Here is an 18,381-nt window from a genome sequence, read left to right on the forward strand (position 1 = left end):
TTAAGTTGCTATTCACGTGCAGAATTCAGTCTGAACCCATCCAAGTTTTCTCTTTACATTTACCTATTCCATACTTCACAAGAACGCCTTCAAAATATTTAACATCATGCTCTTTTCATCTCGAAATGAGAGGTAAGTACACTTCAAGGCTCTTCTCTGTTCTGGCACCGAGGTGGTGGAATGAACTTCTCCTAGATGTCCGGACAGCGGAGTCCCTGAATATCTTTAAGCGACTGTTGAAGACCTACCTCTTCCTGAAATACTTAAATTAGCACAAAAATCAAGAGTTGTAGTCTGATTTATCTTCAGTTTGTAATCTGGTGTTCCAGTGTAGATTTATTCATTGCTAGAGACTCAAAGCACTTTTGTACGTCGCTCTGGACACGGGCGTCCGCTAAATGTCGCACATGTCTTTTTGTTTTGTATTTTGTATTTATTTCTAAAAGCAAAAGTGTACTAAATAGTACTCATCATTTGTACCATTTACATATTTCCTTCACTTGTTTCAACTGGAAAGGTGGCTGTACCATTAAACATAATTACACAATAATTAAAATATAGAAAAAAAAAAAAATCACTTCATGTACACTCTTCTGTGTAAAAGATACACTCAATGCATAAAATGTGTACGCTTAAGAAAGTTTACAACCTCCACCCCCCCCCCCCCAGTATATTTAATCACTAAATAAAATTACCTCTGATGTGGCTGATGGTTCAAGACTCCGTTCAGATCTCCGTTCTGCCTATAAGGACTGAACCCTATCTCGTCACTGTAACCCCCATTTAAAACTGTAAAAGAAAAAAAGAAAGAAAGAAAGAGAGAGTAAAAGGGAAAGAAGAAAAAAATAACATCATTAGAGACGTTCACTGAGCTGTCTGAGGGACATTATGCGGTTTAATTTGAGCACTGGCTGCTGGGGTCAGAGTCGGAGCGGTGAGAGGTGACTGTGTGGCCGCTGCTCTGAGAGACGCCCAGAGACTGAGCCTATTATCAGCTGTAACATGGTGCAATCGCCACTCACGTTTTAATGATCACTCACGCTTAGGGTAATGGCAGCGGTGCAGAGGATGACGTGGATTTCTTACCTCCCAGTAAACGTAGTTAAAATGGTGTGTGTGCGAGTGTGTAGGTCTGTCTAACAATGTGTTTAGCAAACCTGCATAGGGGACCAGGACAGACATGGTGGGGGAAACAATAAATAAGAGAATGAACAGAGGGAGCAAATGACAGTACAAAGAGAGAGATATCCAGACTGAAGGCTCAGCTTGAGTCCTATTTGCCTAAACTGATTATGTCCAACTGCTCCGCTCTCCCCGGCAACAGGGAAGTTTAACACCTCCTGGCCTTTCCCTTACTAGACAAAGAGACACCATTCAGCATAATCCGTTTTGTTTCTGTTTGCGTAGGTGTCTCAATTTCACCCATGGCCACAGCGTGATCTGAGTGAGATTTAAACCAATTTTTGACTGCCGTGATTAAAGCTCATAAAAAATGAACAGTGTGGAGCTCGATTCAAAGCAGGGGGCCTTTGTCTGGAGTTCAACGACATGAAAATCACAACAAATGCCTCGGATTCGCAGACGCTTAGCACGCCGTCTACATTAGCTTAAACAATGATGTGAGAAATCGACATTTCAGAAGTGACTAATGCCCGAACGCGAGCGTGAACACGGCTTTCTTCTACGATCCAGCAAATCTCTATGAAATGCACGTTCGGTTATGTTCTAGAGCTTTTTGTCTGGTAAAAAACTATGACAAAAGTGTCTATCAGTTCAATTAGAGTTTATAATAGACTCATTGAACTCTCCTCTTTTTCTACTACTCCTGAGCTTCTGCTGTTTTTTTTTTTTTTCTACAAGCTACACACAGTAAGGAAGAGTGTGATTGGCTCATATGAAGCATGAGTTCACCTTTAGCCTCACCTATTTGCAGCTTTCATATGATCTTAGCTGGCTGGTGGATGGGACTTGGCAGCTGACCAAAATAGGGAACAAATTGGGCAGTTCTAATGAGGGATGTTTATCATATACGTAAGCACACTTCCGTCAATTAGAAATGGAAAACAAAAACAAAAGAAAAACCTTCAAAAATGACTGCTTTATCATGCAAACACACCTAAATATCTATTCAAACTCATCTAATTGATCTATATAATCTACTTCCTATGAATGCCTTGTATATAGTAAATAAAGGAATAAGAGTTGACAAGTTGCCGTCTGATTGTTCTGATGAATGTAAACAATGTTGGTGGAATCGTAAGCACAGCGCTAATTCAAAAAAGGAATCGAGTCATAGCACTGAAAGTAAACGGTCTATTACTGAGGAAACGGGGAAAGAAAATGTGAAGACTCGTCCTATACTTATTCAATTTGTGTCCAATCCAAACACTCTCGAATACATTTGTCCTAGCTCTGAAGAGGCAAAAAAAAAAAAAAAAAGAAAAAAAAACCCTGCAGCTGTGTCTTTACTGTCTCTACAGGAGCAACCAGCTAGCATCAATCTTGGGTCAAGGAGCTGTGGTTATGGAACTTCTTGCATGTGTCTCAATGTCTCTGTGCTCATTTCGCCATGTGTGAATCAGGAAAGGCATAAGAAAAGCGGGTACAAAAAGTCTGGGTACTGCCCCGTGTTAAACACCAGACTCTTCCCTGTGGGTAGTCTAATGCTCTCACTATTATTGGGACTTTTTTTTTTGAAAACAAAGCATTCCATTTAAATACACAATCTGTGGACTGCGGAATGAAGCTTGTGTTCGGTGTGGTGTGTGTAGCCGGGAAAGTGAGCTGCTTTCTGTCTCGGTGACGGAGTAGCTGTGCTTTGGCACCATGGGGCTTGAAATCGCTTCTGACAAACGAACAGATCAGGCAGCTCCGCACAGGCCAACCAGTCATCATTACTCATGATCCCGCACAGCGATGACTGTTTATTAGTATTAGCACATCTCTCATCTGTTTGTGTGGCAGAGGGTGAGGGTGATTCATCAGCCACGCGCACACACTCGTACACACTCGAACAGAACTTTCAATAAAGATGAACTGATGTTAAAGTGAGCGAAACCGAGGGTCTCTTCAAACCACTCTGTATTCCGAACACTCGTGATGGCGCACTCGGCACAAACAGATATTTATCAGCCCAAATGTGAAATAGCACGACTAGAATAAGACGTTTCCGCTGAAAATGATGGATCAATGGCTCTTTGAGCTGGAGCAGGGTTATTAATCCTAAACTACACAAACCTTTAGCAAAGCAGAAGCACTGGAAACGCTCCTTATCAAGACTATTCCTATTCCGCCAACACGTTTTAAACTGTGCATAGATTTACTAAGGGGAGGGCTCTGTGCAGCTCAGGTGTGTGGGATGTGACGAAGGATGAAATACACATCACCACTTTTATCTAGATTGGCGCATCTAGATTTTATCATCAGGAGCCAGAATTTATTTATTTTTTTTTTTTACACACCAATGCATTAGAACATTAAACCGACATAAAGAAAACGGGGGGTGGGGGCTTTGGGGAACACACATGTTTCCCTGTCATTAATAATATAGAAAACATTTCAACCATGTTGTTACTTTTGAAAAAATATATATATATTTTTGTCCTAAGACAACATTTACACCAAATTTTACAAAATGTATTTGCCGATTTACACCACAGTGATACTGGAATTTGCTGATTCATTTTCTGGAACGATTTCATCTGTAAAATTACTTGTAGATTTGTTATAGTTGTATAGTAGTATAATGGTACTACATTTTCCTCAAACTGCAGACTCTTCCAGACGGAAGAGTTGCTTTTTCTCGTTAACGTGACAAGCGATGTTTTGTTGTCGCATTAAATTCAAAAAGGGGAGGGGAAAAAGAGAAAAGCTGGTGGGGGAACAACTGTTTATTGCTGCTATAATATAAGTGAGAACAGGAGTTCTTTGGCAGATTGTCCTACTCATGTAGATGGTGAGAATAAAACAGTTGATGTTACAAAAAAAACACCTTATTACTATTATATATATATATATATATATATATATATATATATATATATATATATATATATATATATATATATATATACAGTGAGGAAAATAAGTATTTGAACACCCTGCTATTTTGCAAGGTCTCCCACTTAGAAATCATGGAGGGGTCTGAAATTGTCATCGTAGGTGCATGTCCACTGTGAGAGACATAATCTAAAAAAAAAAATATCCAGAAATCACAATATATGATTTTTAAACTATTTATTTGTATGATACAGCTGCAAATAAGTATTTGAACACCTGAGAAAGTCAATGTTAATATTTGGTACAGTAGCCTTTGTTTGCAATTACAGAGGTCAAGGTCACAGATCTTCTCTAGATCAGTCAGGTTTCTGGCCTGTCGCTGAGAAACACGAAGTTTGAGCTCCCTCCAAAGGTTCTCTATTGGTTTTAGGTCTGGAGACTGGCTAGGCCACGCCAGAACCTTGATATGCTTCTTACAGAGCCACTCCTTGGTTATCCTGGCTGTGTGCTTCAGGTCATTGTCATGTTGGAAGACCCAGCCTCGACCCATCTTCAATGCTCTAACTGAGGGAAGGAGGTTGATCCCCAAAATCCCGCAATACGTGGCCCCGGTCATCCTCTCCTTAATACAGTGCAGTCGCCCTGTCCCATGTGCAGAAAAACACCCCCAAAGCATGATGCTACCACCCCCATGCTTCACAGTAGGGATGGTGTTCTTGGGATGGTACTCATCATTCTTCTTCCTCCAAACACGTTTAGTGGAATTATGACCCAAAAGTTCTATTTTGGTCTCATCTGACCAGATGACTTTCTCCCATGACTCCTCTGGATCATCCAAATGGTCATTGGCAAACTTAAGACGTGCCTGGACATGTGCTGGTTTAAGCAGGGGAACCTTCCGTGCCATGCATGATTTCAAACCATGACGTCTTAGTGTATTACCAACAGTAACCTTGGAAACGGTGGTCCCAGCTCTTTTCAGGTCATTGACCAGCTTCTCCCATGTAGTTCTGAGCTGATTTCTCACCTTCCCTAGGATCATTGAGACCCCACGAGGTGAGATCTTGCATGGAGCCCCAGTCCGAGGGAGATTGACAGTCATGTTTAGCTTCTTCCATTTTCTAATGATTGCTCCAACAGTGGACATTTTTTTCCCCGTAGCCCTTTCCAGCCTTGTGGAGGTGTACAATTTTGTCTCTAGTGTCTTTGGACAGCTCTTTGGTCTTGGCCATGTTAGTAGTTGGATTCTTACTGATTGTATGGGGTGGACAGGTGTCTTTATGCAGCTAACGACCTCAAACAGGTGCATCTAATTTAGGATAATAAATGTAGTGGAGGTGGACATTTTAAAGGCAGACTAACAGGTCTGCCTTTAAAATGTCCACCTCCACTACATTTATTATGTAGTCAGGTGTTAGACAGCTGATAGACAGGTGTTCAAATACTTATTTGCAGCTGTATTATACAAATAAATCATAAAAATAAATAGTTTAAAAATCATATATTGTGATTTTTGGCTTTTTTTTTTTTTTAGATTATGTCTCACACTTCTTTCAAAGTTTTCTTTGTGCCCACTCGTATACTGACTTCCAGTTGTGAGCTCGTCTCCCGGGGATGCTCCGTCTACTGGGAGCCATCGTGCATAAACATGTACACATATACACTCATTAACTTTCCTTTACAAACTCACGCAGCTGTGTGTAATTGTCGCTGCGCACACTGCATTAGCTCGCAGTGCTGAACCCTGCAGAACCAAACCCTTGGCGTTCTTTTGAACTGAAAGTTACGTGGTTGAAATTGTTTGTTATTCTACGTGTTTAGCAGGCCGCATTATTGAAGCGCGCTTCCACACGCGGCCTAGATAAAAAAAAAAAAAATTACATAAAAAAAACACGACATTAACATAACGATCGCAAGGTCAGGAGATGGAAATGCGAAACAAGCACATGAAGTAAACACAGCACAAAAAGAAAAGAAACAAGCATCCGTTTATTTATTTATTTGTTTGTGTTTGTTTTGTTTTTTGCTTTAGTCATGAGGAGGTCGTACCTTACATTATTCCCAGCTGGCTCGTAGGCAGAAAGAGAAAGAGAGAATAGTTGCAGAAAAAAATGTAAAAATCATAGTTATGAAATGTGAAAATCAGCAGTAATACATTAGCAATAGGCAGAAAAGTGGGGAAAAGCTGTTCTACAAGTCTAAATGAGAGATGAGGTAAAGTGTATGTGTACGCAGAAGCCAAAGGGTGCACGCACGCACAATTTTCGGATACACAACAGTGCAGCGGCCCCTTTGAACCCTGCTTGGGGTGCAGCTGAAATCCTAGAGGAGGATTACTTCTCTTTTATGTTCAGCTGAGGGGATGGCTCATGCGACAGGCTACACACATCACTATTTTACATGAAAAGAATTGCAAATGCGCTCCGAATTCCCGGCTTTTTCAACACGCTGCCGAGGCTGTCGAGGCATAGGGGAGATAAAGAGGAGGCAAACGAACGTCTATGACACACTTACAGTGTTGGGCTCCACATTATACATCCCCAATAACGCAGAATACGCCAAGACATCTTGTGATGCGGCTACTTTAAATCCAGACGCTTTTTTAGTAAGCCGAGTGCCTGTGTCTGTTTTTCATTTCATAATGAATTTGTACTTAATCGAGGTGGAACACATTCCAATTTGGCAAATGATCAAAACAGTGGGGTCTTCAGGCAAAAAATAAATAGTGGAACTGCGTCTTAGGTTTTCAAAATAGAATTCAAATAACTGAAACCTGAATAAGTCGTCACAATAATAATAATAATAATAATAATAATAATAATAAAGATGGTTGAGATGTTGCTGGTTTACTCTGCAAGATCATGAGCTCATTGACACATGTAAGAGCTACTGTGCTAGAATATTAGCCTAATGTCTAATGTGTGCAATATTGTAAGTGTAAAAACAAATACAATAAAAAAAAAAAAAATATATATATATATATATATATATATATATATATATATATATATATATATATATATATATATATATATATAAATATATATATATATATATATATTTTTTTTTTTGTGTGTTTTTTAAATCCATGTAGCTAAAGCCAATTCAATCCAAAGACAAAGTCAGTTTCTTAATGGAGGGAGTGCAGGATTGAATATGTGGAAATGTTATTAGGCCTTAGAGAATGTAAGTGCTACCAGATGATGAATATTTTATTTTTGATACACACATGTGCACTGAAATGTCTCCTGTATTGAATGAAACAAAACATAGCATCAGAGTTTTATCTCCATTGATTCTCGCTGCTCTTCCCTGTCCAGGTTCAGTTCTCTTGGTAACCTCAGAAGAAAGCTAAGTTTCTGAAGGGCATTTGGTTTCGGTACCAAACAACCAAATGTATGAGTTATTAATGCTATTGTATTTTATTCACAATAAAACTAAAGTCAGAAAACTAAACTTTTTTAATTATTATTATTATTATTATTATTATTGCAGGCTGACAAAGGTTAGAAAACAAATTTTACATTTTAGATGAATATTTTTGCTTTAATATATAAACACAATATAACCAGCCAAAGAAACAGTTTTGAACTATTTTAAAACTGCATTCATATGGCATAATGTAGCATGTGTTAATATGTTTCACTTTAGGAACAGAACTAAATACCGCATGTAAAGAATGACATTCAATGAATTACATACAAAATGTTGAGAACTGCACCAGTCCTGTGTGTCAGAAAGCTCAACAGCATAACGTGTAAATGAAAAGTGCTTGCAATCACCATGGAAATCATATTTAACTACAAAATACTGGCAATAGTTTGAATGAATCCGAATTGAAATTTTCATTTGTGTCAAGTCCCTCACAGCTTTATTTGTCACATGACAGACAGCGCCGGCTCTTTGACTCACCCACAGATCGTTCAAAGATGTTGTTCATCACCGTATGGGGCTGCACGGGGCTCTCTGATTGGCTGAAGAGTGCAGCCTGGCCCACGCAGCTATCGAAGGATCGATTGAGGATTCTCCGGGAGTCCGGGTACTCCTGCAAAATGGAGGAGAGAGCGTGAGCTAAAACTGTATCAGCTTTTATTCATTTAACAATAACACAATGGAAAAGAGAAGTGGTCTTGAGGTTTCAGGGTCGATTTTTGGCAAGAAAAATATAATTCTTGGACTCTGATATGATATCAATTCGAAGAAAAAATTTAAAAGCCACAATTCTCATCAGATGTCCCATCCAAAACAAAGGTGAAGCAAGCAGCCGGCAACTGTGGTTTAAAAAATAAATAAATATAATGCAAACGACTGACACAGAAATATACACTTAAAAGCTGTGTTTAATAAACGTCTGGTGTGAGCGGAGGAACTAATCCGTCAAATCAATTCCGTTTATTTCTAAAGCACAGAATTTAATAGATTGCGAATACAAAAGTGAGCACTAAGTTTATCCCTGTTGGCAGCGTTGGAAAGGAAGGAATGAAATGCAATTCGTTACTGCATTTCAGTAGCTTTTCCGTGTATATTTAACTTTTTATCAGCTCCATTCTGCCAAATCGGACGTAACTTAACATCAACATACAGTTCAGCATCAGTTCAACAGCAAGCAGAACATTTAGAGTGGAAAAAACGCCTGACAGCACCTGTTGACGCATTTGCGTGATTGTTTTTGAAGTCGTTAAAACGAAGGTTCATGATGATTTTAATAAATAATCAATCCGTGGCTCATTAAGATTCGCAAAGTGTCGTCACGAAAAATGATAATAGGAACATTAGAGCCATAATAAATGATTGTAGTTTGAATTCTTAAGTACATTTGAAGGCAAATACTTTTGTACTTTTACTCAAGTGAAAGTTTAAAGGGACACACTTACTGGAGTCATATTTTATCTACTGTATCTCTATATTTTACTCAACTACATGGGGTTTGTGTATTTTGTCCACCGCTGCTGATGAGAAAGTCAGTGGCCACAGTGGCAATGGAAAATCTTCCCGCATTGATATGAGCAAGAGGCTTCTTGAGAGGAACCAGACTCAAAAGGGAACTCGTTCTCATCTAGGTGGCACCAACAGTCCGTTTAATTATAGCAGGTGATTTCCAAATTAAGCTCCAAAAGTTTCCCTTCTTCCAGTAAGTTACATGATGGTAAGTTCCAAAGATTTAATTTTCCTGTTTTCATCTACGTGACTGACAGAGCACATCTCACACACACAGCTAGTGAAGTCTGATTGCGGCTCTGGAGAAAAATATGGTTTAACATTTACCTAGATGAAGGTCAGGCACAAAAATAAAACAATAAAATTCTAAAAAAAAAAAACACCCAAGTATGAATTCTGTATAACAATCCCTTGCTATTCTACAGCAAACTATGATTCATCAGGTTCTAAGAACGGCATTTTCATTTTTTGAGCGAGGCGGAAAGGCTACAACATACAGAAATCAAGTCCATGGGAAGGCTCAGCGTGAATAGGGAGATGGGGATGAAAAAGAAAGCCAGCGCCGGCCCTGAAATGAGATTACAGCGAAGAATCGATGGGGGATCCTGATACGGCATCCATGCTTTTTATTTATTTATTTATTTATTTATTTATTTATTTATTTATTTATATTCTTAGAAAACACAGAGTGAAAATTCACAAGTCAGGAAATATCGGGCAATAACCTGTGAGAGAGGATATAATTGCATTACACAAAAAAACAAATGGTAATACAAACAATAGTGCACAGTATATCAGAACAGCATTTGAAATGCCAAGGGGTGAAGACAAGAAAGAAAAATGTGCTGCTGCTGTTACAGTGCTACAAGAGCCAAAGATCACAAAGATCAGAGAAGCTTAAGACTTGCAAAGCTACCAGAAATGACAGACGGAATGTGTAGCCATGGGCTGAGACAGCAAAAAAAAAAAACCTCCGAAAATTTTTATGCAGAATTAGTGTGTTCGTCAAAATGTTTTTTAAGCTCTGCCAAAGTGCTGCACTCGGACCGAGTACAGGAGAGTGGGGTTAAAAAAAAAAAATGATGAGTCGTTATTTCTTTGGAGGATAACAGTCTAGATATGAAAAGAAATGAAAAAGAAACGAAATTAAATAAGTACATTCAGTCTGCGTATGTATCCTTCCTAACTGAATGAGCATAGAGACAGAGACAGGGAGGGAACCATCAAGGAAAAGAGTTTCACTTCCTTCACTGAAAGACAAGCAAGAAAACAGGATGAGAAAAGGGAGAAAGAATGAAAGACAACTGAGTGTTTGTACGTCCCTGTGAGTGCGTTTTAGTACTGTGGTTGTCAAGACAGTGAACGAACAGTATTCTGGTACAGTTCCCATGGCCTGTGCCTCCCTCTGTGTGTGTGTGTGTGTGTGTGCGTGCGCACTCTCTCAGCTCCAGGATCCAGCAGTACAAGCCACAACAGTCTCCAATTCTGTCTTAATCAGCACAACAAAGGTCGCATTTCCTCCTGCTGTGTAAAACAGAACCATGCTGGCAGGTCCACTCACCCCCCTGCAGCACTGGCACACATTGGGCAGCTCTGCCCTCTGACTAGGGGGAGTGTTCGGGCTTCCAGCTCCTCCCTGGAACATTCCCCATTATTAGTGCCTGCACACTAATGAGATTATCACAGGTATTTAGATGGTGCTGCTGAAAAGGATGTGATTAGATCTGGTTGCTGCTTCAAAGCATTGAGTCTGAAGAGAAGACAGTGGAAAAAAAAAATTCTGCTATTGCGTATTGTAACTTGGGTGCTCTCTATGGATCTTTCTTTGCAATTTATTTTTCTCTTTCTCCTCACAGTTTTTTTACAGTGGGGGAAGGAATTGCAAAACTCAGGCGTGTTTGGAAAAAGCTCTTACTGTATAATTAGTGAAGTCACAAAATAGACAAAAAATTGTTGTGGAGGACGGAATGGCACTCGGGAGAGAACATGCAGATGCATTTTCAATGATGGCTCTCTCGGATGGATTTCCAATGCCTAGGATCGAGACACAATATACAAATCCATATACCGATTCCTACGGTCATTGTTTTATTGTGACCGGTGTGTCAGGGTGAATCTGGAAACTCTTCTGAAGATGTGGACACGGCCTGGATGTCTCTCTCTCTCTTACACACACACACACACACACACACACACACACACACACACACACACACACACACACACACACACACACACACACACACACACACACACACACACACACACACACACACACACACACACACACTTTGGAAAGTGTCGCTGCAAATTAATCCAAAGTTCTTCTGACTGCATCCTTTGATCATAAGGTCTTTTGCAGGATGACTCCACCCATATCCACAGGGCACAGGAGCTCACTGAACAATCTGATGACGATTCAATCAGTTTAAAACATACACTATGCCTTTACAATCATCACCAAATACAACACCATCATCAGAATGGTGGTAAAGAACAATGTTCATCCCTCTTATGCAGTTCAAGAGACGTGTAGTATCTGTAGCAAGGTGCACTGAAGCTGTTCTGGTAGCTTGTACAGGTGCAACATCGGTTTCAGGAAGGAAACCACAGGCACCTTATTATTTCATTCAGTAAAAGTTGCAAGAGTAAAAAAAAGATGATGGAATTGAGCTTCGATGGCTTATAGAGACTCGTGAAAGCTCAACAGATCACCTGTGTGAGGGTGAATTTCAGTCCCAGGTAATACTGGTAACACAAGTGGCATTAAGTGCTATTGGTTTGTGGTCACAGGGTCACATGGGCATGGATTTTATGAGCTGCAATAAAAAAATAAAATAAAAAGTGTCACATTATTGCACATTGTACACTACATGTTTAAATGATTTTATTTAGCCGTTTTCTTTCACAATTGTTTACGAGAGATGAGTTATAAATAAAACCATTTGGGCATCCTATACTCTACTGATTACTTTTGGTCAGTAATGATCTTAAAACTGCAGGCAGAACTCATAGTCTACATGATGCAACACCATGACATAGCAGTATTGTGGTGCACACACACACACACACACACACACACACACACACACACAAACACACAGCTGCCTGTGCCCACATCCGTTCATTACACAGGAGACCAACAACATCCCATCAGCTCCAGCTCCTTTGTCCTCCGTTACACCCGAATCAACACCAGGACTGCTCTTTCACAGCCCATAGAGCATTAATTTTTAGGAAGAGTCCCAGCTTCAAACAGAGGGTCTGCAGTAAGACTCACTCCTTTGGCCACAGGGGCCGCTTCAGTGTCCAGCCTAATTACACACCATTTAGGAGCAGCTGGAGGCTTAGAGGAGTGTGTAGCCCGGTTGTGATTGTGTGTGTATGCTTGTGTGTCCCGAGACGAGCATATGGTGGCCTCTGAGACAGATGCAGGAGAGGAGGACAGGCTTTAACGCTCAGCTGGAGGTAAATTCCACTCGCTCAGGGGAACTGATGAGGTGAAAGTGGAGGGGTGGCGAGGTGTCTGGTCAAATCACTTTCCTTACTGTCTTGTTGGTTTTAGGAAAATGTACTGCTTTCACGCAGAGGCAGGAATCACATTCCAGTTCATTTAAATATAAAAAGTAACAGTTTCCTTTAAACTTCTCTTTTAATATATTTCTATTAAAGCTGATAAGTTAAGCCTACAAATATTTATCAACCCAAAAAACCTGTGGCCGGACGTCAGAAAACGTGCGTTCGATCACAGAATGACGATAAAATCAACTAAACGTCGTCTGGACTTGGGGTTAACGTTTTTCATGCGAGTGGTGGAATTGGTCACATGACTAGAGTCATTTATTCGAGCACTCGCCTCAAAAGTATGATGTTAGCAAATCAATACTATCTGCCAGGCCTATATACAGAGACAACTACCATGTTTGGGAGATATGGGCGATTATTGATTTTAAAAAGATTGCGCTGCCATATTTATAGCTTCGTCACAGCAGAGTGAATCCTGGGAAAGGCCATGACTGGTACTAAGCGTAGTACACTATCAATATCTGCCTGCTCATGATTATATGTGTACTGCACCATTTCTTATTAACTAATGTTTTTTTATCACAGGGCTAAACCTTTTATGACCTGCATCAGTGTTACGCGTCTGTACAAGTCAAATGTCGCTGTCATTTTTTTATAAAAAATTTTCAGCTACATGTTGCATGTCCTCTTCATGATCAACGATGACCAATTCTGGGACTTGCTGTGTGGTCGATGCCACTCTGGTTCAAACCGTTTCGGTTGGTCTTCCCTGCTGCACTATTGGTGGTGGGTTAACCCTTATAAAGCCCAAGTGAAGGCTCTGAAGTGCTACCGTCATGGAAGTGTGAGTGCTGCCGGAGTGATGAAAACCCTATTCCCACTGTGGCCTCAAAGTGGGAACGTGTTAAACTCTGGGCTTAATGGATCAAACAGCAGCGCTGGTTGGTATTCATGTGTGGGCGAAGGAGCAGCAACAGAACACAGAGATCGTCAGCAAGGTTCAGTCCGGAGAGAACGATGTAACGGAAAAAAAAGGAAGCCCGAGTCAGGTTTGCTGCTCTGCACCTTTCAGTATTCATCCCGCTTTTTTAATTCCACTGACACGCAGGACTAACACTCCACTGTCCACCCCAGCCTTATTCAATTCTGCACTCGCACACTTGAGTGTGTGTGTGTGTGTGTGTGTGTGGGGGGGGGGGGTATATGTATACACACACTCACAATGACAGCTGATAAGCTCACAAAAAAAGACTTTGTGCCTCAGTGCAGTGATTCTGCTTTCCCTTGAGGAGTAGCTCTGACCTCAGTCAAGGAGAACCTCGGCACACAGTCAGGAAAATGCACTTCAACTATGAATAATCAACACCTGTGACTGAACTGCTCAATGGACTGGTGTTTCATTGAGAAGCAAGAAAATCATAAAAAGACACAAAGTATAGTTAGATGAAGTGGCTGAGTTAGCAGCACTCGGGACTTACCTGGTTGGAGGGCGATAATGCTCGGAGAACAACAAGCTGGATCATCCCTCTAAGGTTCCCCTCCATGGACATAGACCTGCGCAGCGTCTCCATGGCCTCGTGGTTGGACTTTCCCAAGAGCGTCTCTCCGTTCACGCCAAGCAGCTGGTCGTCGACGCGCAAGCGGCCGTCCTGCGCAATCAAGAAAGACAACAACAACACAAGAACTGAGCGATGCACAGGTCACGGACGGTTCCTGCGATTTGGATTACATACATACATGATAACAGCAATACATTCTATTGAGGATGTTTTAAACAATCATATCATAACCTGGAAAAGAAAAATGGTATTAGGAGAATAAAACACTTAAACAGCTGTGTTATTATATGAAAGTAATCATGTTAAAGGAGATTATTGATACCACACTGCTATTTATTTTCCCATATCAGTGCATTCAAACACTGTGATAATGTACAGTATAATGAGATGATATGCATGAGATTCAAATGTAAATGAGTATCATAAATGTGTCTTAGAGCCATAAATTACAATTATGTACAGAAACGATGAGAGAGAGAGAGAGAGAGAGAGAGAGAGAGAGAGAGAGAGAGAGAGAGAGTGTGTGTGTGTGTGAGTGTGTGTCCCAGTCTCACTGACCTATAACCCCCGGTTATTAACTGTGTGTCCTGATGGAAATGTCATGGCTAAATGAGGTGTAGCTGTGTGACTATGGCTGCTTGGCTGGAGATGGTGAGGATCATTACAGTGGCCTCTGGCTGAGCAGATCTGCCCTCCTGACACCACGGCAAATGAGCTCTTATTGTCAAACAGTCAGAAAAGGAACCGTTCCATCACATGTCCCCGTTCTTCTTTCGAGTGACATCCTTTATTTGTTTATTTTTTTTGACACCATCTTACCCTAAAAAAAGCGTTGATTACGAAACAAAGGAAAGGGTGTGAACTGACCAGTAGCTGGAATGTATATGAGAACTCGCATTCGGAAGTGGACTAGAGCGTAACGCCCCTTGGGTGTGAAAACACAACCCAGCCTGCAGCACGTGGCTCATTAAGCAAAAAAAAATAAATAAATACCCAGCGGGACATCAGTACATCCTGAAGAAATATACACCCACAAACAGAACTGGCAAAGCCACAGAGAGCACTAACACTCCTTTACTGGCTTATTGTACAAGTGCACAATGGATGGACGGATGGACGGATGGATGGATGGACCTCTTAGTCAACATTTTTAAATCTTTCACCAGCTAACCAAACCTTCTTGTTAAACTGCAGAAATTTTTTTTAGTTTTGATTCTAATAATAAACAGTTCATGCATGAACCTTCTATAATATGGGATTCATCAGCATAATCCTACCCATTTTCATTACCAATATTAAACCTGGCCTGCTTTAAGACAATGTCTTTCTTGTGTTTACATGTTCAAGGTTAAACACTTACAGCTGTTCAAAGAAAAAAAAACAGCTTGATGAATCACATTGGAAAATATGTCAAATGGAATTAAACACTAATCCCAGTCAGGTCCAGACTCAGCCGAGTTACAACGTTCAAAACGCTATACTTTAGGTCAGAACTTTTAAGGCCTTCCTGACAGTTGAGCCAATCATATATTAACGTGTGTAATTGAAACATTTAACACAAAATTACGTTAACTGTTCCAGACTTTCTGTGGAAACAGTGCGGTTCAACCTTCATTAGCAATGCAAGCAAAGCGATTGTAAGGTTTCGTTATTTAAAAGAGGTGTGATGTGATTCAAAAGAGTGCTGTGTGAGCATACTGTTCATTTCACGAGGTTTCCGTGCTGCGAGCGTAGCTGATCTATTTTACTGTACGTTTCCTTACTTCATTGGTCCCATAGCTACCAGCAATAAAAGCACATTATTAGTGTTATTAAATTTCATCCATCAATGTTCAAATGGAAATCTTTTATTGTGATGGTACAAAAATGAACATTTTCTCAGTGATCATATTCAGTGGCCTCCTGTAAAGTCAATCACAGTGAGAAAGTTTACTTCATTCACACTGAACTACTAATCACTACTTTCACTATTTCTTTTTACTGAAATAAATGGCTCTTTGGGCTGTATTTTTCTGTATAACTCAGGTAAAAATCATAGCTTCTTTGCAAAGTGTATAAAGTTCAGCAGTTCTGATAACTTTTTTTTTTTTCCATCTGCTTTGTGATTTTAGTGGCTGCGTCGATAAATCTGCTATTTATGGATGCCTGCTAACTCTTTCTACCTTCTTCCTCAATCACGAGTCAAGGGAGAAGACACATCCCACCCACAGACTCGGGACACTTCCAGCTAATTAGCATGGGCACAGAGAGTTTTTAATTAGCTTTAATGCGCTGAAGCTAGCCTAGCTCTGCTCTGTAATTACAGCATAGTGTCATCAGGGGCTACATTAGGAACAACAGGCCTTTTAGTACACACACACACACACACAGAGAGAGAGAGAGAGAGAGAGAGAGAGAGAGAGAGAGAGAGAGAGAGAGAGAGAGAGAGAGAGAGAGAGAGAGAGAGAGAGAGAGAGAGAGAGAGAGAGAGAGAGAGAGAGCGTGAACATCCCTCACTACCTCTGCTTTTCACAGCAGTCTGAATGCTGCCCTGGATGATATGAGAGCTCAGGGAGTGAAAGGGCACCTTTAAAGTTATTAAGTGCTTCGGCATCACTAAAGTGACTCACTGAGAGCCTCCTTCATTTATACACAAAGTAGTTCTCGACTTCATATGTAAACTCTTACACGTGTAAAACCGCAGTCATAGAAACACGCTCGCGCGTACACAAACACACACCTCCTCCTTGATAAGAGGATCTAAAAATACCCTGTGATCACATGGACTTAACATAAGGAGGATGATGAGAGAAAAAAAAAGTGTGACATTCCCCCTCCTGCCTCGCAGCACATATGGACAAACAGGATGGATTTCAGCAAACTTCTCACAAGGAGCCTTTAGTAGTATTCGAGGACCTAATCAAAGACTACACACTAATGATCAATACGTCGATACTTTTCAATTAGGAATTAGTAACGGATATCAGCCTTGATTTATAATATGTTCATTTTAATATAACATTATATAAAATGATAAGTAATAATCAACATTATCTATGACTTTACTATTCAACTTCCCGAGTGAACAAAACATTGTGTTTTTTTTTTTTAAACGTTTATAGACCAAATTCCCAATTCATATTCTGGAACATCTGTTGGACACATCGGCTCCTGCGATCACTTACATTACTGCAGCTATAAAAAGCCATACCTGAAGTGTTACTGAAAAGTGTGAACCCCCCGGTCCTGGAAACTCTCCTGTGTCTGGAAATGTGCTATCTTTCAAACCATTCTTCAATAAATGTCAAATAAAAAATCAAAGAAAAAAAAAGCAATAACCCCAGCATAAGAAATTACTACTAAGGTTTATTGATCGAAGTGTTATAAATACTTTGTTAAATAACCAATTAAAATGATCGCATCAATGCACATATTTTGATTACAATCACTACTGTCAAAGCTGCTGATATAAAAAATCAACACCTACCAGAGTGCCATTTACTGTATATGGCTACAAATGTAACGTACATGTGTGTAAATATCTATATGCAATAGCCCATACCTGTTCTCTTTTATTCTAACCATAACCACACAGTGACTGCAGAAAATGGTTTAATTCAGTCATAGTTTGAGAAAACAATAGGCACTTGGCTTTGAGTATTTTCCACTGTCAGGACTATGCTGCCACACAATATAGAATGTTTTCCTATATAGACATTTTGGCCCTAATAATTCACAATAGCAAAGAAACAACCACAAAAAAAAAAATCTCTCTCTCTCTCTCTCTCTCTCTCTCTCTCACACACACACACACACACACACACACACACACACACACACACACACACACACACACACACACACACACACACACACACACACACACACACACACACACACACACACACACACACACACACACACACCCCCTTCTCCAACAGAGTTTTTAGACTAAACTGCATTCTGAGACCTAGTGAACCAGGATCTGGTTATATTTATTGATAGAGAACTACTATCATTCTCTCTAGAAAAGAAATGGCCAAATACCAAGAACGTAGGTGCAAATTTAGAAGGCAGGAAGGACACAAAAAGAAAACAGAACAACAGTGTGGAACTGACTTTACCTATTTCCAAATATAGTGGGAAAACCTTGCACCAGCGAAGCCATTATTCACTGATATACACAATATGGACAAACTTATCAGGACCTCTGAATTTTCTGGCCATATTTTGTTCTTTACCAAACTGTTATCGAAAAGCTGAAGGCACACAATAATATACAGTGTCTCTGGATTCAGTAGCATGAAATTTTCCCTTCACTTAAACTAGGAGACCAAACCTGCTTCAGCATGGCGATGCCCCTGTGCACAAAGCGAGCTCC

General features: G+C 40.2%; 1 protein-coding gene across 4 annotated transcripts in view; it reads right to left on the reverse strand.

The window, feature by feature from the left end:
• Nucleotides 1-18,381, reverse strand: part of pard3bb (par-3 family cell polarity regulator beta b) — a 259,615-nt gene that overhangs the window by 112,796 nt on the left and 128,438 nt on the right. For 3 of the 4 annotated variants that reach the window (XM_083537986.1, XM_083537984.1, XM_083537985.1), the window contains exons 13-15: nt 13,941-14,111; nt 7,912-8,044; nt 696-789 (exon numbers count right to left, since the gene is read on the reverse strand). In XM_083537986.1, the coding sequence (XP_083394112.1) occupies nt 696-789; nt 7,912-8,044; nt 13,941-14,111 (398 nt within the window). The remainder of the gene's footprint in view (nt 1-695; nt 790-7,911; nt 8,045-13,940; nt 14,112-18,381) is intronic. The other variant, XM_083537987.1, reaches the window with a different exon arrangement.

This window comes from Silurus aristotelis (assembly GCF_946808225.1).
Source record: "Silurus aristotelis genome assembly, chromosome: 3".
Lineage (NCBI taxonomy): Eukaryota > Metazoa > Chordata > Actinopteri > Siluriformes > Siluridae > Silurus > Silurus aristotelis.